Source organism: Symphodus melops, assembly GCF_947650265.1.
Source record: "Symphodus melops genome assembly, chromosome: 3".
Taxonomy (NCBI): Eukaryota; Metazoa; Chordata; class Actinopteri; order Labriformes; family Labridae; genus Symphodus; species Symphodus melops.
The window spans coordinates 2,532,199-2,548,443 of record NC_136693.1 but is presented as its reverse complement, the minus strand read 5'-3'; the positions used below and the strand labels follow the sequence as shown (position 1 = coordinate 2,548,443).

General features: G+C 45.7%; 1 protein-coding gene across 1 annotated transcript in view; it reads right to left on the bottom strand.

Annotated features, from left to right (window-relative positions):
- Positions 1-12,190, bottom strand: part of samd4a (sterile alpha motif domain containing 4A) — a 19,503-nt gene extending 7,313 nt beyond the window's left edge. Inside the window, exons 1-3 of the mRNA XM_079340342.1 lie at positions 11,962-12,190; positions 2,192-2,297; positions 451-538 (exon numbers count right to left, since the gene is read on the bottom strand). Of these exons, the coding sequence (XP_079196468.1) occupies positions 451-538; positions 2,192-2,297; positions 11,962-12,157 (390 nt within the window). The 5' untranslated portion in view covers positions 12,158-12,190. The remainder of the gene's footprint in view (positions 1-450; positions 539-2,191; positions 2,298-11,961) is intronic.
- Between the last annotated feature and the right edge of the window lie 4,055 nt (positions 12,191-16,245).

The window sequence follows — 16,245 nt, the reverse complement described above, 5'->3', positions numbered from 1 at the left end:
AGGGAGAGAGAGAGAGAGAGAGAGAGAGGGGAGAGAGAGAGAGAGAGAGAGAGAGGGAGAGAGAGAGAGAGAGAGAGAGAGTGAGTCCATGTCCTGACAAGAAGTACAAGCAGGCTCCCACAAGCCCTAACACAAGCTGAAGGGCCCTGTGTGTACTCTCTCTGAGACACACACACACACACACACACACACACACACACACACGTATATGCAAGTTGTGAGAGGAGGGCGGGAAAGGAAAGGGGAAGATACGTGGTCTAGGAAGAAAGTCTGGAAAGTTCACTGGTGTCAACAAGTTTCCTTTAAGGGAGAGAAAAGGAGGAGCGAGGCCATTTCCAAACAAACAAGTGAAGCCGATCAAACACGCAGGAAACAGAACGGGAAAAAAAAAAGAGAGCAAAGAGAGAGAGAGAGAGAGAGAGAGAGAGAGAGAGAGAGAGAGAGAGAGACCTTGGCCTCATCCCGACCTGCTGACACCGAGCTGCCAGAGGAGAGGAGCCCGTTTACGCCAACAGATTCCTGCTTTCCCTGAACGTCTCTGAACAACACAAAAGGGACGCAGAGACATTTGGACATTCAGGACATTTCTGTCCATGTCAGCTTCACAGCTGCTCAAACAAGTGAGCGATATGGAACATGTGTTTCAGATCGAGATCATCAAGACAGCCCTCAGAAAACCTTAAGTCTCGGTTTCTTCTGGTAACATCTTCACCGTGTTCACCGAGCGTGTTACTTTTGGACCGCCAGCGTCTTTTCACAACTGTTTTCAATGAGGAGGAAACGTTCTCAGAATCAAGAGGCCACGCCCAATATCCCCTCCCAAGCGCTCCGACGTTTTTGAGATCTTTCAACAAAACACTGTGGACGTCACCGGATCGCCGACCCATCGTGTCTTCACTCTGATCGGAAAAATAAACTAAATCTCAAATATCAAACACAGATTTTTTTTATTTTAAAAAAGGTACCTGAGCCGTGTCGGTCGTACAGCGGCCGTTGCCATAGAGACAGGACAGACGTGCAGCACTTCCCTTCTCAAACGCAACACGGGGCCTCGCTCAGCAAAATTCACACAGGCTACACATTTGGTTGTGTTTTATGTGCACCTCTGTGTCTTTATCACAAGTGACCTGCTGCTGAATGAAACCTGTGTGTGTGTGTGTGTGTGTGTGTGTGTGTGTGTGTGTGTGTGTGTGTGTGTGTCCAGGATGCTTTAACAGAGAGAGAGATTCCTGTGACTAATTATAGAACAGGAAGAGGAACACCTTTTCATAGCAGTCTGGCATTATCACAGCCAGCACACCTGCTCAATTGAAAAAGTGTGTGTGTGTGTGTGTGTGTGTGTGTGTGTGTGTGTGTGTGTGTGTGTGTGTGTGTGTGTGTGTGTGTGTGTGTGTGTCTGTGTGTATGCAGAGTAGAGTCCTGTAAAGTCGCTCTTCATTGCTTATTTATCTCCACTGATGTGTGTGTCTCTCTGTATAGAGGGAAGCACCTGCCTGGAAGGAAAAGGAAACGCATCATCTTCCCCAGCGTGCACTTTGTGTTGTTTGTTTTTTGTTTTGGCTTCATCGTCTTCGACATCGTCTGACGTCGTCCCACATGCAGGACGAGTACTCGCTCAGACCTGCTGGTGGTCCCGTTACTTTAAACAACACACAAACTCATCTGCACTCAGTCTACTCTGTGAATGACTCTACATTATTTTTAACCCTTTATGCAAACTCAGCACTTCACATCAAACTTTAGTAGCAGTGAAAACGGTTATTTATTCAAACTTCTGTCTGTCAGGGAGAAGCGGGAGCAAGTCACAGTGGTACACAGGTGAGATTTCTCTCCACTCATATAAAGACAAACAGCTTTATACACAAGGTCAAAGGTTAAACATGGCTGATTTCAGACTAGGATCCCTTTGTTGAACATCAGCACAGATATCTATCTTCTTTTTACCTCCAGGATTCTTCTCGCAGCCTATAAAACATCTCTTATTTTCTGGGTTTTTTTTGTGAATGAGGAGGCTGGATCTTTTCTGCATTGTCTCGTCCACTTCCCAGGAGTGGGTGGGTGGGTGAGTGGGTGAGTGGGGGGGTGTTCCTTGCAAAGGACATGGCTGCTCTATGAATGGAGAACAATTCTTTGCTATCCTTTCCTCCAACCCCCCTCTGCTCCCACTTCCTCTCCAGTCTTTCATCCACACATTCCCTTCTTCTTCTTCTCCCCGGCTTCAGCAGGAGCTGCTGGACGGAGGTCTGAAGGATGCAGAGCGGAGGCTAGAAAGCAGGGCAGAGAGATCTGCAGTCTACCTGTGGAGGCGCAGACGCTGAACTACAATATTGGAAAGCTGTGAATGTGGCGATCACAGCTATGCCAGGAATGTGATCCTGGGCTCTGCCAGGGCCGGACCGGAGAAGCCCACAACTCTATTTAAGGAAATGGCAGCGAGGAGCTCATCAGCCGCGCTCTCTCTACCTCTCCACTTCTCTGTCTGTCTCCACTCACAGCTCCCCCCCCCTTCCTTTGTGCGAGAGTGAGCATTATTTTCCTTTCTGCAGAAAAGCTTTATATCCGTACCTGCTGGGAAGTGGAACACGCTTCCAATGAGTGAACACACACACACACACACACACACACACACAGAGAAGTGTGTTGCTGGTGTGGTTTGGGTAATTGTTTCTGGTTTATTTGTGAATTTTATAGAGATGTGTCTTAGTGCTTTAGTGATCCGCCAAACAACAACAACACCAGTCACAGAGATGAGAAGTTTAAAAAGAAGAAAAGTTTTAGTCGGCATGACGGAGGCTTCTTTTTCTTTTTAATTCTCCAACACACACAAAACTATAAAGTGTGCAGCGCTGACCTGATCGTTACACCCAAAAAAAAAAAACAATTTCACACCTGACTTCGAGATCTGGTTTCGGAGATCTGTTTACAAGATATGCTACACATACGTTGCATGTCGGCGGTATAATGGTGCAAAACGTATCTCCAATAACCACACGGCGATTCTGTAATTGGACCGCCTTGTGTCAACTTATGGTAAAGTGGGATTTGTATATGCAGGACTGCAGCAGTGTGACGAGTCATGCAATAACACCAACAACACTAAAGCCACTGATATGAGCGGTGTGTGTGTGTGTGTGTGTGTGTGTGTGTGTGTGCGCTCACTGCTCACTCCTGCAGCGCTCTCTTTCTCCACCGATGCAAAAAGCATCAACTTGTGACGTATGTTCAAGTATTTGATGTGTGGGACTGAACAACCTCAGCCGGCCACAGCCTGGGCAGGGCGGGGGGGGGGAGGGGGGAGTGGGGGGCATGACTTCAGCGTTTGGATGCAGTGCAAACACACACAAAGCCCCATTCAGAAAAAAAAAACCTTGAGAACACAACAGCTTGAGATTCTGGGTGGCAAATCAATAACTAGTGTCAAAGTTAACAAAGCTAGCAGGCTTCATATGAAGAGAGGAGAGCGACTCTGTTCACGACTGAACCAATGATGTCCGGTCCGACATGAAATGGACAAATCTGCAGACGATGGACACGTTTGTGGTGTCCGGGTTGAGAACAAGGTTCCAGCTGTGAAACTGTCTGTCGTTCTTTAAGGTTCTCTCTTAGTTTGATGTGGTGAAGCTGAACGCAGCTTTGGCCTGGAAGTGATCACCTCGGTGAGTCTTTAAGCAGGCAGTGAACACAGCTTCCTGCACGAGTTTGTTATGGATGAGGTCATTTCCACCCGTGGGGGAGGGGAGGGGGGGTTACCATGGAGCGCTCTCACTGGTTGGTTCTGCTGATGTCAGCCCGTGTGTCCTGGCCAAGAGAGTGTCAACCGATCAGAAGGAAGCGATTGTGGTCGGCGGCGCCATGCTGAGTCCCCACTGTCAGCGTCCATTCAAGTGAGGACAGAGTGGACAGTCAGAGACACAGCTGAGGCTGCAGCCGAGCTGCACTTCAGCTGTGGACGACCGACAAACTAAAACTGTCACGGCCTCACTTTGCTCACATTTTCACATCCTTCACTTTCTTGATCCAACACAAAGAAAAGGACTTCAAACAGATTTATCTGCAACGTCGAAATAAACTCAGCAGCCATCTTATTAGCTTCACTTAAGATGGACGAAACCACACATGTGAAATTGACATCGACATCAGCAGTTTGTCGTGACATTATCCTGCAGATGTGTGACTAAGATCAGCTGGTCACTTTTACTGTGAGCTGAGATGCAACGATGGAAATCCAGTGGAGTTTGTTTAGTCTTATTCATGAATCCTCTCCGATGTGTTTTGATGGTTTCGAACACGTCCGGATGTGCTGAAGGTCTAACAGAGCGTGGGCAGCCTGTGGCCGACTTGTTTCTTATTCCAAGTCAAACTGATGTTATCCTGTGTCCAACCTTGTTGTGTGTACAGACCTGCTTGTCTAAGACTGGATTGGCTCCTGAGCTTAAACAGCCTCTTACACAAGACGTGCAGTGTATAGCACAGCCAGCTGCCTGAGAGCCGGGTGGGGTGGGGATGGGCTGAGGGGTCTGGACAGCTATGTGGGGAAACATTATATGCCTGTTTGTCTGGTCTGCTCAGGACGAGACTGACTGGTCATCTATGAGGCAGACTGCTATCTCTCACCTGTTCTCACCCTCTCTCGCTCTGCCTCTCACTCTTCTAAACACATCTCAATCACCTGCTCTCTTTTTATATCTGCTCCTGTTGATGCAGCGTTATTCTACTTTTAGAAGCTTTTCTTCTGAACAGATAACTTTGCATACAAATACTCAGAATACAAATACAAATACTCATAAGAAACATGCAGAGCTTTAATGTTAAAACATTTGACCTGTACAGTTTGGAGAGCGTTAATTGGATGTTGTCTATTTGCTAAGTTGTGATAACAAAGCTGCTCTCTGGATTTTAAAATGTGCGAGGTCAAATTTCATAAAACATGTTTTGGAGTGTTTTACAGTTTTCTCTGTAAAATGCAACAACAAAAGAGAGGTAACGGATCTGTGTAAAGCTTTGTGTCACTCCTTGAGAGCCTCTGGAAACTTGACATAAAATCCATGAGATATCAAAAGAGATCAACTAACATCTGAGTGGAAATAATCATTCGTAGCTATTAGCAAAAGCTTTTAGAGCTAGTTTGCAGCATTTCTCAGAGCTGTGTGGGCGTGGCATGTCAATTCAAATTCAACCCAATTCATTGAGTATTGCATCCATCCGATTCACTGTAAAGAGTATCCTGGGATATCTAACCATCTGTCAGGTGCAGGATTTGAGTTAGGGGGGCGATTGATAGATGGATGGACAGAGAAGAAGCTGTTTATATAGTTAGCAAGCTAATGCAAAAGGCGATGCAGAGAGGAGTCGGCTCCAAAGGCAGATCGAGCAGGAGGAGTTTTCTTTCACTCGATTGGATGTGTATTATTTAATTATTGGCTATTTCATTAAGCTAGCCCCGCCCACTTCACACCCATGTTAAAATAAACATTTTGGAAGTTGAACTCTTGTCATTTTAGAGAGTTGACATGATGAATAAGATGATCAGGTTTTCAGAGACTAGACTAGACCTCAGAGAGCCAACGACAAGTGGACTCAAAGGGACCAGAGAACCAGACCAGTTCTGTACGTGTCACTTCCTGTACTTAGATCACAGTGTTTCTTCATGTCAGGCAGTATTTATTTATATTTAATTACAGACTGACCAATGCGAGAGTTTCATGACTTGTCCTGTTGTCGCTGAGTTGATGTTTCAAAGTGAATCTTCTCATCAAAAAACACATTTGACCCCCCGACACCAAACTGTTCATCGAGAGCTCCTTAAATCTCTGTCAGTCGTTTTAAAATCACTTTATAAACGTCAGTACACCGGCTGATGACAGCGGGTCTGGTAAACTGATGTTCAGTGTCAACACACACACACACACACACACACACACACACACGGTGTAGGACTCCACCTCGCTCAAGATCAAAGTTATAAAGAAGCAAGAGAGAAACTAAACCACGAGGGTGGATGAAGCGCTCAATCCACACCATCAGCCGTACGTCGAACCAGGCAGGTCTGAGGCTTCCATCGACGTTTCTCCCCATCCTCCTCTTTTTACACACACACACACACACACACACACACACACACACACACACACACACACACCTGGACGAGAGGGCTGAAGAGAAAACAGGCCTACGCTGTGGAGAGTGAAGGGAAAGGACAAGCTTTATTTCTTCCTCCCCTCTGCTCGTTTTGGCACGTCGTCTGTCCCCATTCCTGAGGTTCAGAACGAGTTCACAGAACACACCGTCAACGTCCAGAAATAAACTGTTTGCTCATGTGGGGGGGTGCGATGAAACAGTCTGGACGAGGACAAGAGTTTTCTCTCCGTCTCTCTTTGACAGAACTGTCAATGACAAGTTTGGGAACAAATACAGCCAGCGTGAGTCTCATGTCGTCCTTTCTTTTTGTGATCATTTTGTCTTTATTCAAACTCGTCAACATCTCATCATTTCACGGTGCATCGTCTTCACTTACAGGAAGAGACCAACGAGAGCCGTCTCTGAGTGTCCGAGTCTGGGAAGAATAGAAACTTCAAACTACGTTATGTTATTTTAAATTGTATAACAAACTGAACTAAACAGCCTGTAGTAAAAAGGTACGAGGAGGCTATTGTGAATATGGGCCTCCAGTTTCACTGTAGTCCTGATCTCGTAGTAAACTTTCCGCTCAGGGAGAAAGAGACACAAGGTCATAAACGTCCTCTTCTTTAAGCGTGTGTGTGTGTCAGTGGAGCTGCTGTTTCACTCCGTGACGTGGGGAAAGGCAGACCAGGCAGAGAAAGTAGTGACGGCCTCTCAGCTGTAAATGGTACCAGTATTCTCCGTGCCTCCATTTTCCCCCCCTCTGACCCTCCCCTCCTGCAAAACCCCGCTGTACTCAGGAGACCTTCGCTCTACTGAAGGTGGAATCACTTTTCCTTTTTTTTCCACTCTGTCTTTTTCCCCCCACGCTGGAAAAGCCCCCGTCCCGCCTCGCAGAGTGCTTCGACGTGCCCACATTCCTAGACAGTATCCCCAAAACCGGAACCGTTTATCGCCTCGGCCGGGAATGCTGACGTCCAGCCCAGGTTTTCATCAGACCTAGTTTAGGCCGAGAGCTCAACAGGAATTCACGGAGTAACGCGAGCTCTTATACAATGCAGACTTTCCCTTCATGTCACTCATCTTACACTCTCACTCTCTCTCTCTCTCTCTCTCTCTCTCTCTCTCTCTCTCTCTCTGCTATCTTAGAAATAAAAGCAGCCTGCAGCTCCAACAAAATTGGTCATTTAGCTGGAAGTCATATTTTGACCCAGATTCAAACGGCACTTCAAACGTCTCCGCTGAAGTTGGGTAAATTTGACCTCAAGCATCCGGGGGAAATAGCTAAAGCTCAAGATGTGTTACAAACGTGAAAACACGAGAAACCCAAACACTGACGTGCAAAGATTCCTACTCTGATTAGCGTTTCAATCCCAGCGCTTATTGTGGAAAAAAAGCTTTCACACAACATGCCAATGCACCGATCAGATAGAGCTCAGACTCGTGAGTCGACGTAGCCAGAGTTCAAATGGAGAAAGACGTTTTGTGTGTTCTCTGACACTGTGGCTAACATGGCGTGTCGGGCGCTACAAGCTGAGCTGACGACATATTCATGTTCTTTGCTCTTGTTTTTATTTCAGGGTTCCTTCAGTGTTCATTTGCTTAAAAAGGATTTAAACAGGAGCACAAATATTCAGAGAGTTCTCCTCATCCAAAGCTCACAGATCAGGGAGCTGAACTTCAAAGCTCAGATCTTCTTGGGAGGAAACGAAAGATGTCGCTGAAGGTTTTATGATGTACTGTGAAACAAACAGACAGACTCTCTGTATGTGTGGGGCCATACATTGATTGTAACCATCCCATGTCACAGTGTGAGTAATGCACAGCAGTGTTTTCATCAGTGCATTATAACATAGTGTTGGATTGGTACTTTGCATAAAGGTCAACTTATCACAGTTATTAATATTTGTGTTCCAGAGCGTGGAGACACAGAGTGCACGCTTCATATACATGCACGCACACACACACAACGTTTAAAGGGACGCCTGTTTGCAGTCCCGTCTTGGACAAGCTAGTGTTAGCTACACAAAGAGCTAACGCTAAAGGATCTGAAGGGTGTCAGCAGGAAAACGTGAACACATCTCTGCCCTTCAGCCCTGCAGACAGCTGCTGTAACGTACTGGATCTGTGCCTGACTCCTTCCAGCTCAAACAGGCGTGCAGGCCAGGTCAGCAGTCCAGCACACCACAGGAAAATCAAGTTAGTCATTCAGAACACCAGGCCCACTGTCCCGTCTCAGCCCCACCCCTTACACCAACTCGAATACACCCTGTGTGTGTGTGTGTGTGTGTGTGTGTGTGTGTGTGTGTGTGTGTGTGTGTGTGTGTCCTACTACATCTATATGTGTGGGTGTGGGTGTCGTCTTTAAAGCCGTACTCTGCCGCCCGCTCATGTCCTGTCAAGTTGATCGGATATTGTCTCTTAAGGTCGTCTCAAAAGAAGTTTTGTTCTTCTTCTAAAGGGGGAGGAAAAAAACAGGAAGCTACATTCCCCAATAACTAAGACTGAAAAGGCTGCAGGCTATCAGTCAAGAATCACAGAACCAAAAGCAGGTCGCTCACATGAAGAACATTCAGATCTGTGAGGTGATAACGTCTGCTGAAATGTAAAAAGCTTATACTTCAAATGACCAGATAAGATTATCATCTAAAAAAATCACATGACAAGTGATGCATCCTGTGTGATGGATCTCCGCCCCGTCGCGCGGCGAGCTCGAGATCCCCCGCATTCGTTACTTTTTGCTCCTGAAGTCGCAAACAAAGCGGCATCACTCGCTGGGTCCTAAAACAAGGCGGCCTCTCAGCCGCTCCGAGAAGTAGGTCACTGAGGATTCCATTCATTTGTACAGCGCTTTCCAAATAGTTGCGCTTTTCCACTCAGCCCAAGACTTCCAGCTGCAGGTTAACCCTTTAGCTGCCCGCCGCTCTCCTGACTGCAGCAGCAGCCTCAGACATGGATGTGGACTCAGTCAAGCTGAGAGATGAAACGATTAGAAGCATATACTAACAGATGTTTACTCTCATAGTTTTTTTTTTTTTTTTTTAAACGTCTATTTTTAGACTTAGAAGACAGATGCTGTTAAATTTGTTTGGTGTTATTTCTATTCTTGTCACGAACTTCTGTGGAATATTTCAAGACAACTGAACAACAACTGAGCTTTTCATGCATATTCAAAAAAAAAAAAAAAAAAAAAACTCCAAACAAAAGAGTCAAAGCGACGTGGTTCAAAAACAAGAATGCATCCTTGTGGACTTCACAGGCTCCTCATAAAGCTGTGGTGTAACTGGAAAATCCTCTGTAATCGATAGAAATGTGCACTGGGCGATTTGTAAAACAGCAGACTGATGTATCAGCCTTATTCTGGCACAGACGAGCTACCACAACATACCAGAGGGATCACGTAACCGCCGCACAACCTTTCAATCTCCCTCCTTTCAACAGCGTGTGTTCTCCTGTTAAAGTCTACAGGGCGCTGGAGCGAGGCCTGCTGCTCCCACCTGAACAAGCTGAATCAGCAGCCGTGAAGCCACCACAAGCTGACGCAGGGGGGGAGGGCACCCCAGGGTGGGAGGGCACCCCAGGGTGGGAGGGCACCCCAGGGGGGGAGGGCACCCCAGGGGGGGAGGGCACCCCAGGGTGGGGCCCAAGATGTGCTCTCGAGGTACACAAGGTAGACGCTCATTAAAGGCGACAGAGAGGGTCGGACAGCTAAACACTGACGAGGTCACTGTAGGAGCCCAGATCTTTACATTTCTCGTTGATCGCTGTATTATGAACATTCAACACCCAGTATGTATGTTTATAGAAACATGCTCCACAGTTCTACATCTACAGTATGTAATGTTCCTGGTGACTTCGTCTTCAACAGCTGGAGATTCAAATAGAGGTTGAAAGGTAATCCAGGAGGACGTGTGAGTTTGAGTGGCTGTCGAAGAATAGAAAGAAGCAACGATGAAACGATGAGATCAGAAACTACAACGCTACCGCACGCCGTGAATCCCCGACCTGGTGACGAACAGACGGCACATCATCATCATCATCATCATCATCAGGGTGTCTGCAGGGAATTTCTTCAGGAAAATACCCAACACCGCCTCAGCTTGAGTGCACAAAGTTCAGCTAACAAAAGCCCTGAATGGATGCAGAGCGCGCTATGATACTGGATCTTGATTTGAAAGAAAAGTAGGTCACAGAATCTGCTGACTGGATGATACACAAAAACAACTTGATTTCAGGACTTTTGCTTTTGTGTGCGTTTGTCTTTGTGCTGCCTGCAATATATTCCACACTCACACAGCCGTGACGGGAATGTGAAGGGAAGCTTTTGTGAGTCAGGGTGAGTGTGAAGCGTTCTGCTAAGTCACGTCACAGAGACGTTCACCGAAAGTTACATCCTTCCCATCCAGAGTCCATAAATCAAAACGCTTCATAACGATTAAAACAAGACACTGACTCCACTAAGCCAGGCTCTCTTTGACTCACACATGATGCACATGTCATCTCCCAGCCTTGATCTCTCCGTCTGACCCGGCCTGACGTCGGGAGGCTCCACTGAGGAAACTTCAAATCGTGTTCTTTCATGTCTGAAGCTTTATATTGAACAATAACAAAGAGCAGGGAGCCTGAACCACTGTCAAACACCCCGTGTCATGTGTGTGTGTGTGTGTGTGTGTGTGTGTGTGTGTGCGTGTGTGTGCAGGGCCGTCACATGCGTTTCTGAATGCAGATGTTGCCATAGGTACACACAGACGTACGCTCCCCGGCAAAGCGGCACTTCTTTCTATTTTTCATGAGCCCAGTTCGGTTGCCACGGTTTTTGTTTCCATGGCCACGCTGCAGCCTGATGCAACACAACCCAGCCAGAACCTCTCTCTCTCGGGTGCCGCGGTGCGAGACCAGCCCAGGGAGCCATACAGCAGCACAGGCTGGCACACTGATGTCTCCAGCTGAGTTAACAGTGTACACAGCCCCAGTGTCCCTCCACACACACACACACACACACACACACACACACACACGACTCTTACTCTTTGCACAGTTTCATAACAGCAGTGATTCAGCGATTTGATTTCTCTCGATGGATCCTCAGGAATGTTCAGGACAGGAAATGTATTTGAACGCTCGCTCGGAGCCTGTACGTGTGTTTGCCCCTCCTGTGCCTTTGGAAAAAATGTCCTCAAAAGCAAAACCAGATACAATCTTCAAATCATGAAATCAGGAGGTAAACTATGAGAAGACGTTTCCCTGGAAGACAAGAATGATGACGACGAGCGTGAACTCGAATGTGCCCGTTTTCAAACAATGTATACAAACATATAATCCAAATGTTTGATTATTTTCATACTGTATGTAATGCTCTCACAAAGTTGTTCCTGAACTATTAATGCCAATAAAGCTTCATCTCAGTCGAGTTAAAGTTGAAAAAAAAAAAAAAATGATTTGGGGATTTTGGCATCACGGTTTCATCACGTTTTATCGAGCAGAGCTCACTCTGTCTCTCTGTTTGCAAACATCAGAGACACGCAGATGGTGATTGGTTGACAGTGTTTATATCTTTAGTAAGGTAAAGTGTTTAAGAAGGCAGCCTTTTCAAACTCTCATTGATGCACAATCTGAGGAGACAACGACTTTTCATCTCAGCTTAAATGTCACTTAAAGGTGGGGAGGTTTTTCACTTCTGAAACAGGAATTATTATCAGACTAAACAACCTCACATCAGCTTGGCTCATGCAGAAACTGCCGCTGAATGAGTCTGTGTGTGTGTGTGTGTGTGTGTGTGTGTGTGTGTGTGCCTTTAAATGCATCCATCATCACAGCCGAGTGTCGGTGCAGCGGTCTCACCTGGGTTGTTGGCCTCGGCTTCCAGGACCTGCAGTTCGGTGCACTCGGCGAGGGAATGCTCCAGACAGAGCTGCAGGAAGCGGGCCTGGGTCCGGCTCACTCTCTTCAGCAGGGACAACAGAGCCACCGTCTGCTCGCACTCATTCCACCCTTTGAACCAGCTTGCAAGCACGCCCACCTGATCGCGAAACATCATGGTCTGCCAGGCGGGACTGGAGGTGGACTGACTGCTTAGGGTGCCGGGCTGGGTTGAGTGACTCAGAGAGACTTTACAAAGGGGGTTTGGGTAAATCTTATGGCAGTGTGGCGGTGATCTTCTGGCTGATTGTTGATGTTTCTATATGGGGGGGCGGGGGGGGGGGGGGGGGGGGGGGGGAATCAAGCAGAGGTTTCAGCTGAAGCACTGTGATGCCATTCTTCGCTTTCTTCACAGCGGGGACAGCAGTCTTACAATCAGTTTGTTCAGGGTATATTCCTGCTGGCGAGGTTTCAGCACGTCTTCTTCTGTTGTTAGGGGGGTTTGGGGTGTGTGTGTGTGTGTGTGTGTGTGTGTGTGTGTGTGTGTGTGTGTGTGGGTGGGAGTGGGGGGCGGGGGGGCTTCTAGCTCGGCATTAGTTGATATGAACTGTTCTCGGCTGCTTAAGTCCCAGAGGGATTGATATTCGATGAGTCAGCCCTCTTCCAGCGCACTCTGTGTCACATCAGCTTCAGCCTCACTGGCATTTCTTCTTCAGGGAATCCCTCTTAAGCCTGCAGGAGGATGTTAGAAGTTTAGACCAGGGAGAACAGACAATGCCCTCTCTGCAGCTACAATACAGCAACGTCTCTCCCTCTCCATATCTGTCAGAAAAGACAAGCCTCGTCTGCTGGAGAATGCGACAGTCTCCCTGTTGCTTCAGCTCTGCAGACTTTGTGCTGCTACTGCAATGGAGGAGGAGGAGGAGGAGGAGGAGGAGGAGGAGGGGGGGGGGGGACAGCTTTCAAAAACTCATACATGCATTTATAGGTCGCCTCAGAGCTGCTGCCTGTGCTCATAGGCTTGTGGCATTCACCACCGGGACTAAAATAAATAAATTTCGTTTTTGGTATCCACCCATTCCTAAAAATACAGCCTGTCCGTACTACCAGCGCTGCATCCCGGGATTTTTCCACACAGAGAGAGAGAGAGAGAAAAGGGGACGCCGGGTTATCGACGGTAGACTTCACTCCTTTACATTAAACGACACATTTGTGCTATAAAAACACCCACTCCTCTCTTTTAGATCCTGTAGTGGTGAGCCTTCAGCCGAGTGAGAGTAAAGCCAGCTAGCAGCAGAGTCCCGGTGTCTAAAACTGTCACTCTGCTTCATCAGCACACAGGGAATGTGTGTGTGTGTGTGTGTGTGTGTGTGTGTGTGTGTGTGTGTGCAAGTTTGTACAAAGAGAAAAAAAACCGAATTAATCTCACACTTTACTGGACATTTTCTCCCTCCAACAATGCAGTACTGTAACTTTAACATTGTGAGTTAAAGCTAGCATAGTTACAGCCCCCCAACACGACTAACTGACTGAACTCCCCAGTAACCATTATTTAACAACAGCAAAAGATACATATAAAAGGTAGATATATATCGACACAAAGTCTAGTTTTGTTCAAGCATACACAACTAAAAAAACAATACAGAGAAAACACGAATAAAACACGGCGAGTAAACTTCAGTTTCTATTCTTTCGATTGCCATGGAAACGGTGTTGGCTGTTCTTCTTACCTCCCGGCGCTGCTCTCATCGTCGGGTTTGTTTGAGGACGGGGCGTCGGGCTCACAGCTCTTTATTTTTCGGGGAGCGGTGCCCCTTCACTGCGGCTCTGTGAGGTTTGCCATCTTGACTAACTTTTCCTCTCTCTCTCTCTGTCTCTCTCTCTCTGCTGCCCTGCAGACGAGTTGCTTGCTTGGCTGCTCTCTCTCTCTCTCTCTCTCTCTGGTCTAAAACGACACAGTCAAGCTGGACAGAAAAAGCAGTACGTAACTTCCGGTTGCAGTCTTGTCAAAATAAATCAGCTCTATTGGCCAGGTATGTTTAACACACAAGGAATTTAACATCAGTAGACTGTGCTCTCTTTGTTCAATGTAAACATTAAATAATACAAATTAGCTAAAAATATAAACAGGTAATTAAACACTAATATGTACAAGACTGATTAAGATAATAGTGCAGTGTTGAGTAGTGCAAAAGGATGTTGAAGTAAACATGAGGTATCTTTTTACAGTATTTACATAATAGAGTGTGTAGATGATCATTCAGATTAAATAATATATGCACATTCACAGTGACAGCTTAGTTCCAGGGTCGGCTTGTCTGATACTCTGTGACTGTTTGGCATTTGTCAGAGTGACAGCATAGGGGAAGAAACTGTTCATATGACGGGTTGTTTTGGCATACAGTGATCTTTAGCGCCTGCCGGAGGGGAGGAGCTTGAACAGTTTGTGTGAGGGGTCTGCAGCAAACAAAACTGCCACAAACCGGATTCAGCCAAAAGTTTTGATTGTTTCAAAGAGGACATATCATACACCCTCTATCCACCATTTCTAACCCCCTGAGTTTTCCTGGTAGACCAATCCTGTGTACATGTATTAGTATCATGACAAAATATTTCATGCATTGGGTTATTTATTCAATCAATCAATCAATAATTAATCACTACTTATTGCTATATTATAAAGACCCAGTGTTAATCCATCATAAGCAACATTTAAGCAAAAGTTACAGTGGCAAAAAACCCCACTTCCTGTTGGGTCATGTCAAAACAGCCATCTATACTGAAACGGCATTATTGTGTTGGGACCATACACATGAGCAAATAAATCCAATATGAAATGAAAAACATTATTGTTTTTCAATGTTTACAATGGAGCATACTTTAATATTATTATGATAATTCAGACGTGGGTCAATGATCTAACAAGAGGCATGGTATAATGAATCACAAGTGACAGCAATAAATAATAAGTCGAAACTACCAACAACAAAAAAACGATGTAAATGAAACAAAAGATTTGGGTTTTTTATGCTGATTAACATGCACATTGAAAACAGTAAATTATAAATTGCCATTAATTGTATGTCAATAAATAATTGATGTGTTTATAATTGATGTATAACCTACTATTAGAGAATATTGTGTTTCCTAGTTGCATCCAAAAAGTTATGTGCGTTTGTAAATGTCCACGCTTTTACTTTGAAGACAGGAGCAGTCCGTTTCCGGCTGAGTGTCGTCAGCTTTGAAAGAGGGAGGCTCGCGCTGCCCGTTTCCACATGCTAATCATTAACAGCGGAGCATTACGTCAGGGGCTTGGCAGCGCGAGGAAGCACCAAAATAGAGAGAGAGAGAGAGAGAGAGCGAGAGAGAGAGAGAGAGAGAGAGAGAGAGAGAGAGAGAGAGAGAGGAGGGGGCTAATGACGACGAACTAAAAGAAACGAAACCTTTCACTGTCAACATGCAGTCAGATAAAGATGAAGAGGGAAATTTTCCTTTTCTGCCACTTTGAATATATTCAAATATATTTCACCCCAGGCAAGTTTCTAGGTTCCATAAGAAATGTAACAGACAGACAGAGAGAGAGATCATTACATTTCATGTAATGAATGACATGTGGAATATGAGCCTTAGTCCGGACTTGAACCTGGGCTGCCCTCTTGGAGGACCAGAGTCTCTGCACATGGTGTAACACGAGGCCACCTGCACCCTGGATCTCATCATCTTTTTCTCGGTTTTAAATAACCTGTATGTTAGACAGCAGTGAAAAAAATGTTTTTAAGGGTCAATTCATTTCAATGACTGAAATATAAGTGCTACATTGTATTATATGAATATTTTCTATAATTGAAATTTTATCAAATAAAGTCCAAGTTTGACTGATAAAGACGGATAGATAATGTAGTGGCCTGCATAAACAGGAAATGACCCTTGAAAGGTATAGGGAAAAATGTGAATATTTATTTTAGCTGAATGTCCCTACATACAGGTCACAAGCCCTTTAGCTCCCCCCTGTGGCTGGTTTATGGTACTACAGTACAGAGCATTTAGACTTAATTAACCAAACATTTGATGAAATAAACATTAATTTGTCGTGTTTGGCTGTCAGCATATTTATGGGTATAAAAAATGAGCTCACATTAACCGTCTGTAAATGTCCAGTGCAAAAACACATTAAGTATGCTTCAATGTATAAAAGTATTCATGTTGTCAGCCTTTACTTTTTTTTCTCCTTTAAAAGCTTCATTAGAGCTGAAAAAGAGGCTTTTA